The following is a 22,669-nucleotide window of genomic DNA, read 5'->3' on the forward strand; positions in this document are numbered from 1 at the left end:
TGAGACTGATTTTTATGTCCCCCACTATAGTAGTGGGGGACAAACTGTTTTTGCCCTGTCTGTTGGTCTGTCTGTCTGTCTGTTTGCGCAACTTTAACATTTTGCAATAACTTTTGCTATATTGAAGATAGCAACTTCATATTTGGCATGCATGTGTATCTCATGAAGCTGCACATTTTGAGTGGTAAAAGGTCAAGGTCAAGGTCATCCTTCAAGGTCAGAGGTCAAATATAGGTGGCCAAAATCGCTCATTTTATGAATACTTTTGCAATATTGAAGATAGCAACTTGATATTTAGCATGCATGTGTATCTCATGGAGCTGCACATTTTGAGCGGTGAAATGTCAATGTCAAGGTCATCCTTTAAGGTCAGAGGTCAAATATATGTGGCCCAAATTGCTTATTTTATTAATACTTTTGCAATATTGAAGATAGCAACTTGATATTTGGCATGCATCTGTATCTCATGGAGCTGCACATTTTGAGTGGTGAAAGGTCAAGGTCATCCTTCAAGGTCAGAGGTCAAATATATGTGGCCCAAATCGCTTATTTTATGAATACTTTTGAAATATTGAAGATAGCAACTTGATATTTGGCATGCATGTGTATCTCAGTCATGGTGCTGCACATTTTGAGTGGTGAAAGGTCAAGGTCATCCTTCAAGGTCAAGTATATGGGTCAAAATTGCGCATGTAATGTCACATCTGCAATATTGAAGCTAGAAATGTTATATTTGAAATGCGTGTGTATCTCAAGGAGCTGCACATTTTGAGTGGTGAAGGGTCAAAGTCAAGGTCATCCTACAAGGTCAACATCATATAGGGGGACATTGTGTTTCTCAAACACATCTTGTTTTAGAATGTAAATCGGTTAGCCTAACGATAATTTTACTTTTTTCGGAGAAGCTGTGTAATATCTGGGACCTATACAAAAATGCACCTTAACACAGAATAGGTCACTAGCTGGTCTAATCAAGACTTTTTATCAACAGCGGAAAAAATGTTTGAGATATTTCCTGCCAGTGCCAGCAGACCGGAATGAAATTTACTACTGCATCGGACAAAATGAAAATTATAGGTATGCAGTATTGCAATACATGTATAAAAAAAAAAGTAAATTTATTAAAGGAGAATCGCAACGTTAAGTGAGTTATTTTAACTTGTTATCTATTGTTGATGCTGCAAGTACATGAAGAGCATCCCTTAGCTTTGGTGAAATACTGTATGGGTTTTCTTCTGATTTGTGTGTCATACTTGGGTAAAGTCCATAAAAAATGCTACATCACGGGCTGCGTGATTAATTGAGTGGTCTGTGCTTTTGGTTCCACGTGTACTATGTTGCGTGGTATGTTGTAAGAAGGAAGACCTCTATGAAAAGACCATCTCTTCAGAGCAAAAACATACAGTTTCTTTCCATTCTTTCTATCACAACTCACTCAAAAAGCGCCCAGAGTGAACAGTGTAACATGCTATGGAGCTCTTGACTGGTGGCTCCAATCTTAAATTTCAGAATAAGGTTAAGTCATTTACTTTGGATAACGTTTTTAGTTGTGAGCGTTAGCTCACGACAAATGTAGAGAGGCAGTTTTGCAAGTCAGTCTGCTTTAGCTACGCTAGGAACGATAACTGCAAGATAGCTTCGCTAGGAACGGTAACCACTGCCTGTTTATACTTCACTGGTACACTGCAGCAGACAGCCTGAATGTAAACAATAGGTTTAAGAGCTTGTGCAACGATATTTTGTTTGTTTTAGTTTGTTTGTTTGTTTTATTTGTGCATACATGTCAAGCAATTTACAATTCAATGCAATCAAGGCAATAAATAACGTCTAGATTGCATTATTATCATATTCAGAAACATGCATTACATGAATGGTGCCATTTATCACAGATCCAAATAAGATTACGACATGATGTATACACAGGATAACCCGTAAAGCTTAGACATGTAAACATGAAAAAGCTTATTTCCAACGGGGTGTATGGATTTAGTCGAACAGATCTTATAAGTGACTATAAATTATTGTTTTTTCAGTTCTTAATATATAATCGACATGATCCTACATATGATTTCTTCTACAAATTAAGTGAATCTCTCAAAAGTTGAAATGATAATACACTGACACGAATAAAAAACATAAAAAATAATGAATTACATAAAATAAAACAAATCTAAAAGTAAAAATACATGAAATTCTCGTCTACCTTCATATCATTTAATAGATGTGTCTTAACAAGTTTCTTAAAAGTAAATTTCGATTCGATGGACTTTATATTATCGGGTAATGCATTCCAATCCGTAATACCATTGTAGTAAAATGAAGAACTAGTAAAGCCATCAACTTGAGGTACATAAAAATTAAATCGGGATCTATTCCCATACTGATGGACATCTGTACATTTGACAAAATTGTCTTTCATATAGCTTGGACATTTATTGTAGAAAATCTTATGGATGTGGTTAAGCCGAAGTTGCTTGCATCTTTGTTCAACGTTCAATAAACCAAGTTCTTCAAAATGCGATACAACAAGTGATGTCCTACAATGGGAATTGTTAATAAAACGAACCATTTTATTTTGGACTATTTGTAACTTGTGCTTAAGCTGTTTCGTGAGTCCACAATACCACGAAGAGGATACATAATCTAAATGACATTGTATTAAAGAATTACATAAGCTTTTTCTTAAACTTTTATTTAAAAAATCACGTTGTCTATATAAAAATTTAAGTCTAGAGTTAACCTTCTTGACGATATTATTTACAATAGAAGTACCGGACAAATCAGCATCTAGAATAGAACCAAGATATTTTACATACGTCTGAGATTTTATAACATGATCATTACATTGTATATGAAAATTGTCCACCTTGGTGAGTTTACGTTTCGAACCAAAAAGAATACACTCTGTTTTGCCTAGATGGAGGGATAGCTTATTGTCAATTAACCATTTACTACAGGACTCGAGTTCTTTGCCTAAAACTTGACTGATGGTACTTGGATCTTTATGTGAATACAAAATAGCACTGTCATCAGCATAGAGTATTAATTTACAGTTGGATGATATACTTGTTTTCATATCATAAACGTAGGTCAAGAACAAAAGAGGACCCAGTATACTCCCTTGGGGAACACCACACACTACCGATTTGAAATCCGATTTAGCGGCATTAACATGTACAGACTGTGTCCTATCAGCTAGGTACGAGCGAAACCACTCCACAGACTCCACTCCCATCGCACGAAGCTTCCGACACAGAATGTCATGATCTACAGTGTCGAATGCCTTCTGTAGATCTAACATAATCATACCAGTAAACAAGCCATTAGAGGTTTGTCCACGTATATGATCAGACAGGTGAATAAGACAGGAGTCAGTGGAGTGATTCCCCCTGAATCCACTCTGATACTCATACAACAGACTGTTCTTCACTAAAAAGGATTCCAACTGGTTGTATACAGCTCTCTCTAATATTTTTGAAACAATGGACAAAATACTAACCGGTCTATAATAAGAAACCTCGGACCTATCGTCTTTCTTAAACAGTGGTTTTACCTTAGAACTTTTTAAATCAGTGGGAACTACATTGTTAACAATAGAGCTATTTATCAAAAATGTAATATGAGTTTTGATATAAGGAGCAGAATCTTTAAAAAATCTGGCCGGGATTTCGTCTAACCCAGTACTTTTAGAACAATTCAATTTGCTTAACTTTTTGTAAACAAAATCTTCAGAAACTGTATGAAGTTTAAAAGAATATTGGCCAGTCTAGTGTTTATAACAGCTTGTGCGACGACATTGGCCAGTTTATTATTGAAATCTGTACATATTGGCTGCTTTCAGGGAAAACGGGGCTTAAAGCTGCATTAAAAGTATGATATGTGGGCAAAATTGTTGCTTAATAATTAAAAGAAAAAAGATAAAGAATTAGATACACATAACACAACATGTACTTGATTATAGGCTTGTTATTCTTTAGAAAGGCAAACAAAATTCTAAAGATGGTTGCCAGTGCAGCAACCAATTGTGAAAAAAAGAGACATATTGTCGTTATTTTGTCTAAGTTATCTCTATAACATAAATATGAGGATAAACAGTGCACACACATCTCAACCTGTGCTTTAAGACACTCTTTATAAATTTGAATGGGTTGTGTTCATTTCAAACTTGCGATATAAAAAGCTATAACATAATTTTGAACACTGAGTTGCGTCTAAGATTATGCAATAGCTAACAACTTCAGTGCCTTCAGCGCAATGCCCCATATTGGGCCGCTTTGAAGTCATAAAGTTGACCTTTGACCTTGAAGGATGACCTTGACCTTTCACCACTCAAAATATGCAGCTCCATGAGATACACATGCATGCCAAATATCAGGCTTTTATCTCCAATATTCAAAAAGTTATGACAAAACTTTAATGAAGGTTAAGGTTTTCGGAAAGAAAAATACAATGATATTTGACCTTTGACGTTGAAGGATGACCTTGACCTTGACTTGTCACCACTCAAAATGTGCAGCTCCATGAGATACACATACATGCCAAATATGAAGTTGCTAACTTCAATATTGCAAAAGTTATCAAGCATTAACCAAGGTTTAAGTTTTGGAACACACACAATGAATTACAGACAGACGGACGGACGGACAGACAGGCCAAAAACCATATACCCCTGATCTTTCCATCCGGGGGCATAAAAAAACTGTCTAAATTGTTATGCTGACATTTTTTTAAATGTCTTAAGTTAACAGGCCTTGTAAGACTTCAACAAAACCAGACCCACATGATTTTATGTTATGTAATCTGATTCTAACAATAATATGATCTGACTGTTTAGACTGATTTTTGAAGATCAAGTTGAAACTTCAGAAACGATGAAAACATGGCGCGTTCTCTTTTAAGCGGGGACTGAACGATGAGTCAATGGAAGATGATTTTACATCAGCCCAAATGTTTGTTGGACTCAAAATATGGGATTAAGTGTTTATAGACCGCGTATACTACATTTGATTTCCCTCTAAACCAAAACACTCAACAATAAACATTACAACAGAAATAAAGTGAATAAATTCTTTCAATTATTGTATTTTCCTTCATAATTTAAATATACTACTTTATTATCACATACACATAATATACATAATTGAATTCACATAAACATTATAAACATAAAAAGGTAGTTATTTCCAAATACTTGCATAATTCAAAGAGGCATTTTAACAACATTGGTTTCTACAGTCAAAAACAGGTTTTAAATGATCAAACAATGAAAAATACAAAATAAAATCATAAAACTTACAAACAGTGGAGTAATAAAAGTAAGCTTATAAGAAGTGAAGAAAACAACAACAAAAGGTTTATTATACATTTAATGAGGGTTGGAGAACAGAGAATGCCTGGCATAACTATAGTTTTTCACACCAGTCTTGAAGAATACCTTGCTGCGTGTTGTAAAATGTAGCATGATGTTTTAGAATGTGTGAGTTGAAAAAGGAGCATTACAGATATTATTTTTAACTTGGGATGATAAGAAACGCACAATGACATGCACAACTTCATATCAGAGGGAACAGTGCATGTAAGCTAGAATGCTGTATGTTGATTGGAGAATGCCTAGATACAAGTTCGAGTCTACGGACAAATAGACAGACTGACAGATGGACCAACAGAAAAACGGACAGACATCTATGGTGATTCCATTTTTCCCTCTTCAACTTGTAGGAAAAGTTGTCAAAGTCACTTTATTAAGAATGAAGAACAGAGAATACAAGTTGTAAACATATGTTTTTTAACAGTGGAAAACTGAAAATAACAGTTGTTCATGTACATTTATTTAGGGCTATAAAGAGAACACCTGGTGTAAAAAGTAAGTTTATATTAAGGAAGGTTTATCAAACTTAAACCAAAAGCCTTTGTCCAAAATGGCATGATAATGAAACGATTGTGTATTTAAAAATATCTTTTCATTAAAATCACTAAACTTGATTAATTCATAATAATACTGAATTAAAAGTTTCAACAAAACACCTTTTTTATAATAAATTCATAATCATTAGCCCTATGAACTACTGTAATTCAACAACAATATTCAAACAGCTATCAAAATTAATCACAAACAGATTTGATTGCATAATTAGAATATTAACTGCCATAAATAAATAATTGCAATATGACGGAAGCTGCTTTCAATCAAAACACAGCAATTGGTAAATTCATCAAAGAGTTCCTGGTAATAGATTGATATAATTTGATTTGTAACTACTGTTCCTTGCAGATTTGTTAGAAGCACAGTCATTTGCATAATGTTCACATCTTCACAACTTGGACTGTCCTTTAGGTTGAATTTCCTTCAATTTCATGGCCAGACCCATATTGCCTTGGATTTTCAACTTGCCTTGGAAAAATGCCTGAAACAACAAAAGACACAATGTCTTGTTATTAACCAAAAAGAATGGATTAAGCTGTTTAATTGCTGTTGTTTTTATGAATGAAGAACTTAAAATAGCAAGGTTATTAACAGAAATATATGCCTGTGTTAAAAAAGGACCTCATATATCTGGAAAATTGGTGAAGATGAAGAGAGCTAAGATGGTGAATTTTCCTATTTTGTATAAATAAAGAGCCATGACTCTTGAAAGCCTGACGTTATATGGCTGAATATTGAAGTTTTTATCAACAAACATTTTCAGAAATTTTGGTGAAGATTCCCTGAAAACTATACAAGTAATTAAGCGGAAAGGGCGATTTTTCCATAACTCTAAAATAACAAAGAGCAATAGCTCTCAAGTGCCTGGTGAAAACAGACTGCCTATCAAACTCCGCCTCCATTTTATGTCGAAAAAACAAAGATTGGTAAAGATTCTATTAAACTGTACGAGTTATACAGCATCATAAACAAGATATGTGTTTGTCCCCTTCTGTGCCGCTTTGAAGCTATATATTTGACCTTTGACCTTGAAGGATGACCTTGACCTTTCACCACTCAAAATGTGCAGCTCCATAAAATACACATGCATGCCAAATATGAAGTTCTATCTTCAATATTGCTAAAGTTATGTCAAAATGTTAAAGTTGGGGCAAACAAACACACAAACCAACCAGGGCAAAACAATATGTCCCCCATTATAGTGGTGGGGGACATAAAAAACATCATATTTCGCTTTTTGTATAAACCAGGGATAATACCATTAAAGTGCCTTTTGTGCACTATCTATTTATTGAACTTGGCCTGTATTAATGTCAACAAAATATTTGAATTAAGTTTGGTAAATACTCCATGTAAACTGTACGATACTCCATGAAAACCGTACGACATAGTTTGTGGAAACGGCAAATCTTGCCATTTTTGTACACAAATAAAAGGCAATAACTCTAAAGTGCCTAGTGAAAATTGGCTGGCTATAACACTTGTTCTTCATTTTATATCATAAAACATTTTCTGAAAGTTTGGTGAAGATTTGAAGAGCGACTTAGAGAGCGAAAAGGCTGCCCGTCCATGCATCTGTCAAAGTTGTTCCCATAAAATGGTTCGTCCGGACGGTGGTATTTAAATAAGTAAAACTCTACCTTTTATAGTTTTAACAGTTCACTACATGACAGGCATAAGAAAGCATGATTTCAATAATAGCTAAATGTTGTACTCTCAGTAGTTTTTGACTGTATAAATATATATGTACAACTACCAATAGTATCTCCAAACAATTTTGACAAAAAATGGACAAAAATTCAAGCTAGGCCAAAATGGGTTTTTATAACACTTGCATTGTAATGAAAAGTTTATTAAATCACTAACTGTACTCCTAGTTTATGATCCTACTGAAATGCATAGCTGATAGCTTATCAGTGATGAGCAATTATTCACTTACAGACTGGGGGTTGAGTTTTCCTGTCATGAGGCTAAACATGTCCTCATCTGACATGAGTATCGTCACATCTCCATTGGCTGCAATGTAGAGAAATGACTGCATTTAATCGCTATGATGTACACAATACAATAAAAAGTTGCTAACTGTAAAATAGTATTGGGTAATAGATTAATTAAAACTGAGAAACATCAAAATGCATGGTTTCCCATTTTGAAGCATTTGTGATCATAAAAAACTTGATACTTCATTGAAACATGTAAGTACCGGTAGGTAATATCCAGTTTGATTTTACCTGGTCCCCCAAACTTTACTGATCCAGTGCCATTCTTCGCGTCGACGACCCAAATACCTTCTGAATTGTCAGCTTTCTTCACACGGAAACAAAACACTCCATTCATCTTCTTCACAATGGTGGCCCCTTCCTACAGATGTAGAACATGTCCAGAACACAAACATTGCAATAAACTGCCTTTACCATAGGGGTTTATACAAACTAAAACTATCAAAAGACAGAGGTCCATTTTGAAAACAAATGCCTTATGGGAACATTTATAACCTAGAGTGCATCATTTGCCCTTGTTGGTATCAGTTTAAATGAGTTTGGTTTTGAAAACTTGAAATAAGGTCTTAGGCAAGAAACAGAATGAAAATGTCTTGTAGATAAAAACCATCATTCTGTAAGTTAATGTATATTATACGCCATGCAGATATATACCTTTTCTAAGGCTTGCTTGATCTGTCCAAAAACAGCATTACTTTTAAAATCTTCAGCAGCAACACTTGAAGCTGGGACTGCTTGTAGTTGAGCACTACAAAACAAAGGTAAATGATAGTGCTTGAAATATTTAAGCAGAAATAATTTGATTTCACAGAGAACATGATCCAAAAAGTTCATTTTTAAAGTCAATTTAAGAAGTTTATATTTTCTTAGACAGCTTTTTGACTGCAAGCCTCATTTGTACCACACACAGGTTTAGCATAAACATCTTTAGTACAATAATATGATGAAGTAATTTTTCGTAATTGTAATATTGTAGGGGTGTTGGGTAATTTCTGTAGAAACAATGTCAATCTTGTTCTGTAATTTATTGGCTGAATCCAATACAGTAACGAAGTGAATAATGTTTTAAAATAGCATGATCACAAAAAGCATTTTTGCCAAAGAAAGACTTAGCGGTGGCCCCAATCTCCCTTCAAAATCTCAATAGATTTACATAATTAAGAAAATTGACCTGGCAAAACTTTAACAACCGGATATTCTGGCACATGGCCAACTAGAAATGGCGCGGCAGAGGCCGACGCGTATCCCCACGCCGAATGTTTGACCTAGGTGTGCCCCAGGGTTGGTAATGGGGCCATGCATAGCTGAGATTGACCGTATTGTCATAAGAGAAGTTCATCATCAATTAGAAGTGAATTGGTGTAGAAATGAAGAAGTTATAGTAAAAGGCAATTTTGGGTGGGTGTGACATATGTGGGCAGGGCGCCCCAGGGTTGGTAATTGTGCCATGCATAGTTGAGATTGACCGTATTGTCATAAGAGAGGTTCAGTATCAATTTGAAGTGAATCGGTGTAGAAATGAAGAAATTATAGTAAAAGGCAATTTTGGGTGGGTGTGGTCTATGTGGGCGGGGCGCCCCAGGGTTGGTAATGGGCCCATGCATAGTTGAGATTGACTGTATTGTCATAAGAGAAGTTCAATATCAATTTGAAGTGAATCGGTGTAGAAATGAAGAAATTATAGTAAAGCAATTTTGGGTGGGTGTGGTCTATGTGGGCGGGGCCCCAGGGTTGGTTATGGGGCCATGCATAGTTGAGATTGACCCTAATGTCATAAGAGAAGTTCAGTATCAATTTGAAGTGAATCCGTGTAGAAATGAAAAAATTATAGTAAATGGAATTTTTTGATGGGTGTGGCCTATGTGGGCGGGCGCCCCAGGGTTGGGATTGGGGCCATGCATAGTTGAGATTGACCCTAATGTCATAACAAAAGTTCAGTATCAATTTGAAGTGAATCCGTGTAGAAATGAAAAAATTATAGTAAATGGAAATTTTTGGTGGGTGTGGCCTATGTGGGCGGGGCGCCCCAGGGTTGGGAATGGGGCCATGCATGGTTGAGATTGACCGTATTGTCATAGGTGAGGTCCAGTATCAATTTGAAGTGAATCGGTGTAGAAATAAAGAAGTAAATGTAAAATAACCTAAAAAAATGAGTGATAATTTCTGACGCGGCCCCACCCCAACCCCTATAACTTTTGACCCAGGGGTCAGATCAAAATTCCAAATAGTGCACCGTCGCACATATGCTCATAGCTACCATGTGTGTAAATTTCAAGGTTCTAGTGCTTTTAGTGTAGGAGGAGATAGTGGCCAGGACGGACGGACAGACGGACGGACAGACGGACGGACAGACGGACGGACGGCGGAGATCACCACAATATCCCCACCTTTTTTTCAAAAAGCGTGGGGATAAAAACTTACATTCACAGGTTTACCCCATGAAGATATACAACTTACCTATGCTTCTGAGGGAAGCCCAGCCTATAGAGACCAACCACCGCCGCTCCCCCGAGCCCAATGTTATGTTGGAGTGCAATCCGGGCACCTGACACCTGACGCTTGCCCGCCATACCTCGTAACTGCCAACATAGCTCAGCGCATTGGGCAAGGCCTGAAGTAAAGCATTTATATTAAATTATTTGTCATGTTTTCATTAATTATTGCATACAAAGATGAATAACCATAAAAGCCAAATGATTACTCAATATGTTATGCCTGTATTCAACAATAATTCTTTAGCAAATCATAGAATTGAGAATAAAAAAAATGTTAGTCCAATAAAAAAAACCCATCTAATTCACAAAGTCATATTTATAAAGGAAATTATTACGAATTAACAATTTTCTTATTTCTTAACCCTTTCCCACTTAGAAGCAAAGTGAAAATGGCTATGTGCAAACAGCATAAAACCAGAACAGCCTGCGAGTAACTCACAGTCTGTTCAGGTTTTATGCTGTTTGTTGCTCATCAGTATCTAAGGTATGGAGATGAAGCCTTAAAAACTTGAATCTAGTAAAAAAAGGTCTTTAATTAAATATAACTTTCTAAGGGACTACACATGCATGAAAATACATATCAGTGGTAAAGGGTTAAGGAAAGAATTGTTAGTGATTACAGGTCCTTAGCATGATGCTTGGTAGAGAACTGACATCAATTGTACATAAAAACCTCTTCAATTACAAATAAGTATGGTTGGAAACAGGGAACACTGTACCAGTGGCTCCCAGAGGATGTCCCTTGGATATGAGCCCACCACTGGGGTTGATGACATAGCGACCCCCGTAGGTATTGTCTCCCTTGTCCACCATTTCACCTGCCTTGCCTGGGACGACATAGGTAAATAAGGAAATGCTATAACATTAAAGGCTTTTAACCCATTGTATCTAAACAATTTTATACACAGAGAGCAAAATTTGTTAGAGGTTTGTTTTTGAGCAGACTTTAAATGGAGATGCTATTTTGGAAAATGACAAGGCAAATGTAACATCATAATAAAAGGACATCCAATATGTCCATTATTGTAAGCATAATTGGTTAGAACTGACCTATATGAAATATATGTTACCTGTAAATTATATTACTCTTGAAAATAATATGTGCATTCAACTGCACTGGTTCTTAAAAAGAAATTTGACACACATATGCCCGTATTTTCAGATTGAGTCAAATGGTCCAGAACAAAGGAATAGCTTAGATGCCGAACTACCTTCAGGACATAGACCAAGGGCCTCATAGGTGATCAGCTCATTGCAGGAGAAACAGTCATGGAGCTCCACCACCTGCACCTGGTCTGGACTGATACCTGCAATGAGCATGGTGCAATATACATGCTGCAATAAGTAGAGTGCAATATGAAACACAACCTGTCATAAGTGCCATGAATATAGAGCAATAAACTAAATCTGAAGAACATAGTACTTCATACTCACAAACAAACCTTGCACTCACCCCACTTGTGGCTAATTTATCAATCCAACATTACCTTGACACTAATTAACATCTTACCTGCCTATCTGTAAACTTGCTTGGCTGCCTTCTTTGACATGTCAGATCCAATCATCTTACCTGCCTTTCTGTAAACTTGCTCGGCTGCCTTCTTTGACATGTCGTATCCAACCATCTTTATGCAGCTCTTCTCCTTGAACGATGATGGCAGGTCGGTGGCCATTTGCATGGCCAGGATTTCCACGGCCTGTGCTTCGAGGTTGTGTTTCCTTACAAAGTCTTCACTGCAGAGAATGGCTGCTGCCGAGCCATCAGAAGTGGGACTGAAAGCAAGAATAATGCTTAAACTTTTTTCCACTCAAAAACACTTTGAAAATGGCTATATGCAACCAGCATTAAACAAGAAAAGCCTGCAAATAACTCCCTGGCTGTTCAGGCCTAATGCTGTTTGCTGCTCATCAGCATCTTAGGGTTTGAAGTGAAGTCTTTAAAATCTGAATCTAGTAAGAATGGTCTTTAATTTAATTTAATTTTTGAGGCCTTACAAAAGGGTAAAAATGCGTATCTGAAGGGTAAAGGGTTAATTGAAGTGATTGTTAAAAATATTTTAAATAACAAATATGCTATGTCTTTATTTATTCAAATAATCTAAACGCAACTTTGTCAATTTACTTTACTGCCACACCAATGTCTGTATTTATGAAGGCTTTTACAAATTTAGTTTTTTCTTTTTTGTTTTTTAATTTGTTCATAAATTATTATTATTGCAATAAATTAATATTGTGAGATCTTATCCCAGTTAACTGAACAGCTATGATATCTGTATAATTTATCCCATTTTAAAACAGCTTGCTAAAGCACTTCATCTAGAATTGTCACGAAGAAGAAAATGCATCATCACACGAGGTACATTGTAATACACATATGTAGAAATATGTAATGTAATAGACATTCTTAGTTGTAAAAGGCGCATAATTTTTGTATTAAAAATTAACACAGGATGAGAAAAATTGCAACTTCATATAATAAAGAACAAAGCTTGCAAGTAAGAATATTGCATGTTGAAAAGTGTATGAGAACCTATTTGGACCATTTTGTGTCCAAGGACAGATGCACACACAGATGTCCATGATGATTCCAGTGAACCACACTTTACTCTGTACTTTGCATCAAAGACTTAATTGACACACTTTTATAAAGAGTCCTTCACAGATATGAGCCTCATTCTAGGAAACAGGGCTTAGTTCATGCTTAATGCAGTCTGCACAGGATTATCAGGGACATCACTTTCATGCTTAATGCAGTCTGCACAGGATTATCAGGGACATCACTTTCATGCTTAATGCAGTCTGCACAGGATTATCAGGGACATCACTTTCATGCTTAATGCAGTCTGCACAGGATTATCAGGGACAGCACTTTCATGCTTAATGCAGTCTGCACAGGATTATCAGGGACATCACTTTCATGCTTAATGCAGTCTGCACAGGCTTATTAGGGACATCACTTTCATGCTTAATGCAGTCTGCACAGGATTATCAGGGACAACAGGATTATCAGGGACAACACTTTCATGCTTAATGCAGTCTGCACAGGATTATCAGGGGCATCACTTTCATACTTAATGCAGTCTGCACAGGATTATCAAAGAAAACACTTTCATGCTTAATGCAGTCTGCACAGGCTTATCAGGGACATCACTTTCATGCTTAATGCAGTCTGCACAGGATTATCAGGGACAACACTTTCAAGCTTAATGCAGTCTGCACAGGATTATCAGGGACATCACTTGCATGCTTAATGCAGTCTGCACAGGCTTATCAGGGACAACACTTTCATGCTTAATGCAGTCTGCACAGGATTATCAGGGACAACACTTTCATGCTTAATGCAGTCTGCACAGGATTATCAGGGACATCACTTTCATGCTTAATGCAGTCTGCACAGGATTATCAGGGACATCTCTTACATGCTTAATGCAGTCTGCACAGGATTATCAGGGACATCACTTTGATGCTTAATGCAGTCTGCACAGGATTATCAGGGACATCACTTTCATGCTTAATGCAGTCTGCACAGGATTATCAGGGACATCACTTTGATGCTTAATGCAGTCTGCACAGGATTATCAGGGACAACACTTTCGTGCTTAATGCAGTCTGCACAGGATTATCAGGGACATCTCTTTCATGCTTAATGCAGTCTGCACAGGATTATCAGGGACATCACTTTCATGCTTAATGCAGTCTGCACAGGATTATCAGGGACATCACTTTCATGCTTAATGCAGTCTGCACAGGATTATCAGGGACATCTCTTTCATGCTTAATGCAGTCTGCACAGGATTATCAGGGACATCACTTTCATGCTTAATGCAGTCTGCACAGGATTATCAGGGACAACACTTTCATGCTTAATGCAGTCTGCACAGGATTATCAGGGGCATCACTTTCATGCTTAATGCAGTCTGCACAGGATTATCAGGGACAACACTTTCATGCTTAATGCAGTCTGCACAGGATTATCAGGGACATCACTTTCATGCTTAATGCAGTCTGCACAGGATTATCAGGGACATCACTTTCATGCTTAATGCAGTCTGCACAGGATTATCAGGGACAACACTCTAAATTCAGGCTTAATGCAGTCTGCACAGGATTATCAGGGACATCACTTTCATGCTTAATGCAGTCTGCACAGGATTATCAGGGACATCACTTTGATGCTTAATGCAGTCTGCACAGGATTATCAGGGACAACACTTTCATGCTTAATGCAGTCTGCACAGGATTATCAGAGACATCTCTTTCATGCTTAATGCAGTCTGCACAGGATTATCAGGGACATCACTTTCATGCTTAATGCAGTCTGCACAGGATTATCAGGGACATCACTTTCATTCTTAATGCAGTCTGCACAGGATTATCAGGGACAACACTCTCAATTCAGGCTTATTGCAGTCTGCACAGGATTATCAGGGACAACACTCTCAATTCAGGCTTAATGCAGTCTGCACAGGATTATCAGGGACATCACTTTCATGCTTAATGCAGTCTGCACAGGATTATCAGGGACATCACTTTGATGCTTAATGCAGTCTGCACAGGATTATCAGGGACAACACTTTCATGCTTAATGCAGTCTGCACAGGATTATCAGGGGCATCACTTTCATGCTTAATGCAGTCTGCACAGGATTATCAGGGACATCACTTTCATGCTTAATGCAGTCTGCACAGGATTATCAGGGACAACACTTTCATGCTTAATGCAGTCTGCACAGGATTATCAGGGACAACACTTTCATGCTTAATGCAGTCTGCACAGGATTATCAGGGACAACACTCTCAATTCAGGCTTAATGCAGTCTGCACAGGATTATCAGGGACATCACTTTCTGCCTATACTGGATTTTCGTTAAGAAGAGACTTCCTTTAAACGAAATATACAATAAAATCAGAAAGTGTTAGCTGGGATGACAATTTAAGCATATGCATTAAACCCTGTTTGCCCAGAGTGCGTCTCAAATGAGTGGCATACCAGCACTGCAGTTTGGTGAGAGGAGTGTGGATCTGAGGGGAGCCCTGGATCTCCTCTAGGGTATAGTACTGCTGGAATTGGGAGTACCTGCAAAATGAGAAAATATCTTCAATTTTATGTAAGAGTTTAATAACAATTGCAAATGTTAACTAAGACAGTGACGTTATTTTGATAGTGACAAATGGAGGCCGATGTTGTTATGATCACACAAAACTATGACATCATTTGGCAAATTGTTTTAGAAAAAAAGTAGCGTCATAAATAGTTACATGTATTTTGCTTCCATAGTGGGCTCAACATGGCATGAAGAACATGTTAACAATGTTAAAGAAAACTTAAAATAAAATTATCTTGTTTAACATCTCTAAATTAGTTGACACTGTATCAAACTTACGGGTTGTTGGTAGAGTGTTTATGGTTCTTCCAAGCAATCTTGGCAAAGTGCTCTGGTTTTGTTCCTGAAAGATCAAAGTAAGATTGATTTTATAAACAACAGCATAAACAAGCAAATGCAATGCTGGTATTTAAAAATCACCTTTATTTTAACACTATATTTGCAAACATGTTTATGAATAGTTTAAGATAGGAAGAAACATAAACCATTTCCATTTACAGTAATTTCAGGCAATTATATATTTCATTTATTAAGCATCCTTGGCTGTTATCTGAATTGGATCGTTTTTTTATTTGGGTAACTTCTCAGACTTAAATGTGTATTCAGACTTACTGACAAACTTACCAATTGAAAGGTACAAAGCAATATACCCCAACTTCTTTGAACAGGGGGATAGTTAGGCCAATGTGCTTTTACCATATTTTTCCATGTGCTCGCGGCCTGCATTTCCAAACATCTGAGCAGCTGCAGGTCCTTTCTCATAGCCCCGACTTTCTATCATCACCTCCATATGTTTGTCCATAGGATTCGTTCTGTCATTATACTGAAGGCATGCAAAACTACTTGAGATGTTGTTTTTGTAAACTTTATATCACCTTATCTTTTCAGAAATATGAGATAATTTTGTTTTGCAAATACACATGCACATTATATAGTTTTTCTTACTCAGAAAAAACATCAAAAATGGCATTCAACTTATAAGTTACTACTGTTCTTCTAAAAACTGAGCAAGTAATATCTATGGATCTTCATTTTTGCTAGTGTATATACAACAAAAGCATAAGATGAAAAAATCATGATTTAAAACAAGAATATGGTTTATAAATGCCAGAATTAGGTTATAACAAGTGAAATAATCTAGACGCATAATCAAACCACATCCTTAAAGTTTAATAAACTACCCCGGTAATAAGAAATTTGTTTTGTAACTTGTTTTTTTAACCTTTTGAAAATAATGTAATTTGGGAAATTTCAACATACATGTGCCTTCAATGACCCCCTTTCCATCTTCTCAAAACCTAGTGCCAGAACACAATCTGCCATACCTGGAAACAAAGTAACCATGGCAACTGAGATCCAGCCAAAATGTTATAATGACAATTTCTGAAGTTTCATTATTCCTATAAGTTGACTTTCAGAATCCTAATACCATATTTTTATTTCAATAATTGATTTCTTTTCTTATTTTTTAATTTTTCTGAGAGTAACATTTGTGTAAACATTAAATATACACCATAGTTAACTATGATTTATTTTGATTGATAAGATTATATTTATTTTTAAATATACCATATATAAAATGGATGCAAAAAAGGATGAAAATGCATTTAATTTTTGTAGAATAGAAGATATAATCAGGATATACAACATATCAGCCACATGAACATCAAATGTAATGTTGGCCTCTTCTAGATACATTCAAATCTGTTTCAGCATTTTTAGCCTCAGTGTCTAGCAAGGATTTGAGATTTGTGTGTTAAAATTTGAAAACCCCAAGAATGTATCTTAATGCCATATCGTACCTCCTTGGACTAGCTGCTTTGCCATGAACAGGGCTGTAGATCCTGTTGAACAGTTGTTGTTTACCTGGAAACAATCATAAGTTGAATTTCAATACTTCTCCTTTAATCTGCAGATGGTCTGACAGCACTTATTGTATACATTTTATTAGTATTTATTTATCATATTTAGGTTGCTTGCTATTTTCAAGGGTGAGTTGTTGTTTTTTAGTACACTCATTTTCAGGATACAGTTACTTCATAGAAGTAACAAATATTCTGTTCTCATTGTAGGTTTGCTTGATAACTGATCTTATCAACTGTGATATAAATGTGTACATCTTCACTGATACAAGCACAACTTTTGATAAAAAGATTTGTTTAATAAAATTGTTCATCATTTAAAAATGATTCTTATACATTATACACCGGGATTCCTGTCATGCCCAGCTGATATACGGCTCGCTGTCCACAAGTGGAATCACCTGAAGCAGAGAGTATGGTGCTGTATAGAGCACTTTAAGTTGGTGGTACAAAGACACACATCTGCTTCAAGTATGGTACTGTATAGAGCACTTTAAGTTGTTGGTACAAAGACACACATCTGCTTCAAAACACACATGAACCGCGCTCTTGGAAAATGGGACTTAACCCTTTGCATGCTGGGAAATTTGTCTTCTGCTCAAATGTTGTCAGGTGAATTTCTAAAATTAGCATTTTCTTCGATTTTTTTTTCAAAGAATACTATCAGAATAGCAAACAGTTTGGATCCTGATGAGACGCCACGTTCTGTGGCGTCTCATCTGGATCCAAACTGTTTGCAAAGGCCTTCAAAATTCGGTTCCAGCACTGAAAGGGTTAATAGATGTAGGTAAAGTATCGTCCCAGATAAGTCTGTGCAGTCTGCACAGGCTAAACAGGGACAACTCTTTTGGCTGAGACTGACTTTTATAACAAATTTTCTTAAAAAGCCATAACAGCCAAAAGTGTTGTCCCTTATTAGCCTGTGCAGAGGATACTTAACACACATGCATGCTTTACCAGGAAGCATCATAATTATTTACTGTTATGGTGTGTTTGATACTTGGATGCAAAATTTACATTCCCATGGTGCATGTTTTCTTTCAGTATTCAGCATGTTTATATTATAAAGGTTATAATATGTCTATATTTTCAACTGTTTTTATCCAAAGTATGTTTCATGAAATTAAAATGTGCAGTTTATTATCAAAGCACAACTTTTGAAGCGTGTCATTATTATGCTTTTTTTTAGACCGCTTATTTAAAGATGCAAATAGGTTTAGAACATGCGATTCAGACAGCAAGTTCAAAATTTACAATCTTACTTCTCATAAATGAATGCGATATTGATGAAAATGCAAACATTCAATTTACACTGAAAATGAAGGTTATTTCATTTTGATGCAAACAATTTAAAACTCTGTTAAAAAATATAATTAATAAAAGTCTAGAAAAGTAAATGAATTATAAGAGTAGAACTGCCAGATATTAAAAATATTATATTGTAAATCAGCTAGAACATACCATAGACATATCCAACACAAGCTTGTTCGACAGCGTCATAGGACAATCCTGCATCTTCAAGAGCCTTCATTCCTAAAAGCAGTCTTCATATACAAACTGATATTACTGAATAGTTTTATCATTAAACTAATTATAAAAATGAAATTATGATTGGGTGAATATTAATTTATTACATTTGTAAATGAGATGACAGTACCTGTGAGCCCTGTCCCTCGCATACATTACCTGTTTGCAAACATAGTTATTTATACAAACATTGTTTCTGACACAGATTGTCATTTCATACCATTTTTATTTTTTTTAAATGCAGGAAATTTGTAAGTAAGCGTCCCTTTTGTGAGCTTGCTAACGCATTTGGTGAATGAGTTTAATAAATCATGGTCTGAAATGAAAACGAGTGTCAGATCTTAAAGTGATATTATGGGCATTTTTCACTGTTGAATTGAGCTGAAAAGAATTAGCAGGTCAAAAGAGTAAGTTAAAATGTGGTTACTGACCAATTATCTGCAACTCATCTAGCTATCAGTTGTTTATAAAAATATATTTTATATTATATTTATTAATATTTAATATTCATTTAGACCCACCCAGTCCTGTCAGCCAAAATGATCCGTAAAACAATATGGTGTCTTTGTGTCGTGTAAACGAATCTGCACTAAACTAAATTTAGGTTCACATTGTACATGTGTGATCAGTTGTCAAACAAAAGTACAGTTGATATTCAAATGCATTATTTTTCTCTTTCCGGGATATTGTTTTAGTATGTTGATGCTGCATTAACAAATATAAGTGTATATGAAGTGAAAACACCAAAAATAAACTATGGTTGCGATAGACACCTATAAACTGTTAGATGCCTATAATATCACTTTAAATTTAAAATGCTTTAAAATAAGCAAAAAATATCATATTTATCTTAATGTCATAATAAAATCAGAAATTAGTTTACATTGCAGGACGTCACTTGATGTTGCAACATCGTTTCAGCAAATTTTGAAAATAATGTAATGTGATTGATCAGTCAAACAAAAATTAGCCAATGGAAAAGCTAAAAAAAAGATGTACCCATATTACGCATGTTTAAGTAAAAAATAATCATAATGGTTAAATAACATAGAAAACAAGGTGAAGCATGTAATATACCCCAAAAATATTTAACCAATTGAACCTTCTAATCATATGCTACTAGCCAATGACTGGAAGTTGATTTTAATATACATGCATATCTTCTAAAGATAAAACATTATTACTGTAGACTGTAACTAAGAGAGGGATATGATTTCTAAAATGGCACTGATGATGATGTCGCATTATGTTATATACCTGCTTCCTTTGCCATATCTGGGTAATCAAAGTCTTCCCTCGATCCTGGTTTCTCAAACTGAAGCACATAAAAAAGAAGAACATGTGATAATGTTTCTCACTCTATAACTGTAAGTACAAGCAGAAATTTAAACAATAATAAAGATATTAAGCTGCCTATTTGTTTAGTTTAAACCTATTTATTTAAGCTTGATTGCATTGAAAGCACTTGCTACTTTTATGAAACCCTCTCGAGTCAGTTTCCTGGGCCTAGAACCAGTACTTGGTGTCTTTGGGGAAATCTAAACAGTGGGGATCGAACCCGTGACCTCCCAGTCACTAGGCTGACACCATATCCATAACACCACACTGCCTCTTAGATTTTTTGATGTATTTTAATGTTCTTTTGTATTGCATTTTGACTATATTTTATTTTTTATTTTATTGGATTATTGCTAAGAAGCCATAATGGCTACTTAAGAGACAAGATAGCCTGAATAGTATTGGAACATTTATGTACAGTAGGCGACCAAGATGGTCAATCATATGTAATTATAATAATAAGTTAGGACAGCACAACTTTGCCATAAAGCTTTTAAACGGATTCTATTAATCGAATACCAAGACAGAACAAACCATTTTTAAAAAACAACTGAATATAATTTATCAATTAGGCAGAGACGAGACATACTGACAGTGATTTCAGAAATATGCATTACATAATTCACACATTTGGATTTGACTTGAGATGATTTTTCGGCGTAAGCTGCATAAGCCAGCTTTTCACCTTAGCCTGACCTTTGTAAGTGTCCAATAAAATTCCAATAAAATTTCCCGCGGCTAGGTACGAATGAATACACTTCATTTATTCCATTGGCTGATTTGAGTATACCACCAGAACATTGGAAACATATCCGCGTCTTTGTAACACTGTTTTACTGTATGAAACAATTTTATCTCGAATGAAAAGGCTTAATAGATAGAACAGTTTTACACTCAATTCTCGACATCAATACAGTTTGTGCGTACACCTTTTATTTTCAGAGTATTACCAGCGCAAGAGCGTTTATACTTAAAAGGCTATGTTCTCATATTTAGTACTTACTTCCTTATTCCTGTCAACATGTTAACATGTAAAAGTATAAAGAGCAATGGAAGCGAGGCCTCACTTTAAAGCATTGCATTTCAACCCGCGAGGTATATCGGGTCAATTCGCGGACATTCAGAGTTTATATACAGGTCATCACCGGAGTTGGCGGCCAGTAAAATAATCGTTATATAATAAAGACGCTATCCGTGAACTAGGTGACCTGGAATTTTCTTTAGACAAGAAATATGTTAAATGAAGATATTCAGCAATATAATTATGGTATGTAAATAATAGATTCTTAATGTGTTTTCAACAATACAATGATAAATATTATTGTTGATAAATTTAACAATAATTATTCGTCCATATTGCCTAATGTACTAAAGTGATATTATGAGCATGTAACAGTTTATAGGTGTCTATCGACACCGTTGATTATTTTTGATGTTTCTACTTCATATACACTTATATTAATTAATGCAGCATCATCATACTTAAACAATATACCAGAAAGAGAAAAATAATGCATTTGAATATCAACCGTACTTTCGTTTGACAACTGATCATGCGTTTACGAGTTGAACCTAAATTTAGTTTTAGTGCAGATTTGTTCATACGACACAAAGACACGAAATTGTTTTACGGATCATTTCAGCTTACAGGACTGGGTGGGTCACGTAAGAATATCGAATACAAAATATATTTTTATAAACAACTGGTAGCAAGGTGAGTTGCAGATAATTAATCAGTTACCACATTTTAACTAACTATTTTGACCTGTTAATTCTTTTCAGCTCAATTCAACAGTGCAAATTGCCCATAATATCACTTTAAGCATTAGCACGATGATAATTGATACTGTTAATAATCGAATCAAATAGCAATGCCCGACAAACCACTAAAACAGGTTTGTTCGATGAACGCGCCTATAAATACGGATACTTCTCGTGTGGCCGGTTGACTCATATGTTTAAATTTCACTTCCATTCTTCTTTTGGTTTTCTGTTTTGTATCTATAGGTTTATGACCAGCAATATGTTATAATGTAAAATATGCTGCGAAAACTCCCCGCAACATCCCGTACTGCGTGTGATGCAGCTAAGAACTGCACAGAAAAAGACATTCGCTATACTTGATCTCATTCATTAAACTATTTACGCCGTATATCTTTTTTAAAGATATTTCTTGTTTTAAATAAAGCTAAATGGCAACAATCACCAACACTAGCTAACCAATAGCTACATCAAATATCGAAAAATAATACCTTGGTCATCCCCACACCAACAACGAAAACTTTGCGATCCATCTTGCAAGACTTTTGTCAGATATTTGTTTTGTTTGGTTTGTTATGGTGTCAATTTCTAGACCGTGAACTTATAAAGTCCATGTGCCGAATTTCACAAAACAAATAACGTACGCACCGTTATTTTAC

At 35.6% G+C, this 22,669-nt stretch overlaps 1 protein-coding gene across 1 annotated transcript; it reads right to left on the reverse strand.

Moving 5' to 3' along the window:
- Positions 1–5,062: 5,062 nt before the first annotated feature.
- On the reverse strand, positions 5,063–22,668 carry LOC127877757 (sterol carrier protein 2-like). Its single transcript, XM_052423965.1, has 17 exons — positions 22,502–22,668; positions 20,169–20,226; positions 18,846–18,917; positions 17,721–17,785; positions 17,325–17,388; positions 16,783–16,847; positions 16,219–16,345; positions 15,802–15,865; positions 15,408–15,494; positions 11,989–12,191; positions 11,630–11,725; positions 11,138–11,245; positions 10,381–10,534; positions 8,578–8,671; positions 8,155–8,284; positions 7,863–7,939; positions 5,063–6,404 (listed from the first exon to the last, which is right to left on the reverse strand). The coding sequence occupies exons 1-17, from the start codon at positions 22,541–22,543 to the stop codon at positions 6,312–6,314; spliced, it is 1,599 nt and encodes a 532-aa protein (XP_052279925.1). The 5' UTR covers positions 22,544–22,668; the 3' UTR covers positions 5,063–6,311.
- Position 22,669: the final 1 nt, after the last annotated feature.

This window comes from Dreissena polymorpha, chromosome 4, assembly GCF_020536995.1.
Source record: "Dreissena polymorpha isolate Duluth1 chromosome 4, UMN_Dpol_1.0, whole genome shotgun sequence".
Lineage (NCBI taxonomy): Eukaryota > Metazoa > Mollusca > Bivalvia > Myida > Dreissenidae > Dreissena > Dreissena polymorpha.

Bases quoted from the DNA above. Each gene is read 5' to 3' on its own strand.
- LOC127877757 (XM_052423965.1), bottom strand. From the start codon at position 22,543: ATGGATCGCAAAGTTTTCGTTGTTGGTGTGGGGATGACCAAG. The intron at 18,918-20,168 runs GTATATAACATA...GACTGCTTTTAG, and splicing joins AGATATGGCAAAGGAAGCAG to GAATGAAGGCTCTTGAAGAT. The intron at 11,246-11,629 runs GTAGTTCGGCAT...ATGTCGTCCCAG, and splicing joins CCTTGGTCTATGTCCTGAAG to GCAAGGCAGGTGAAATGGTG.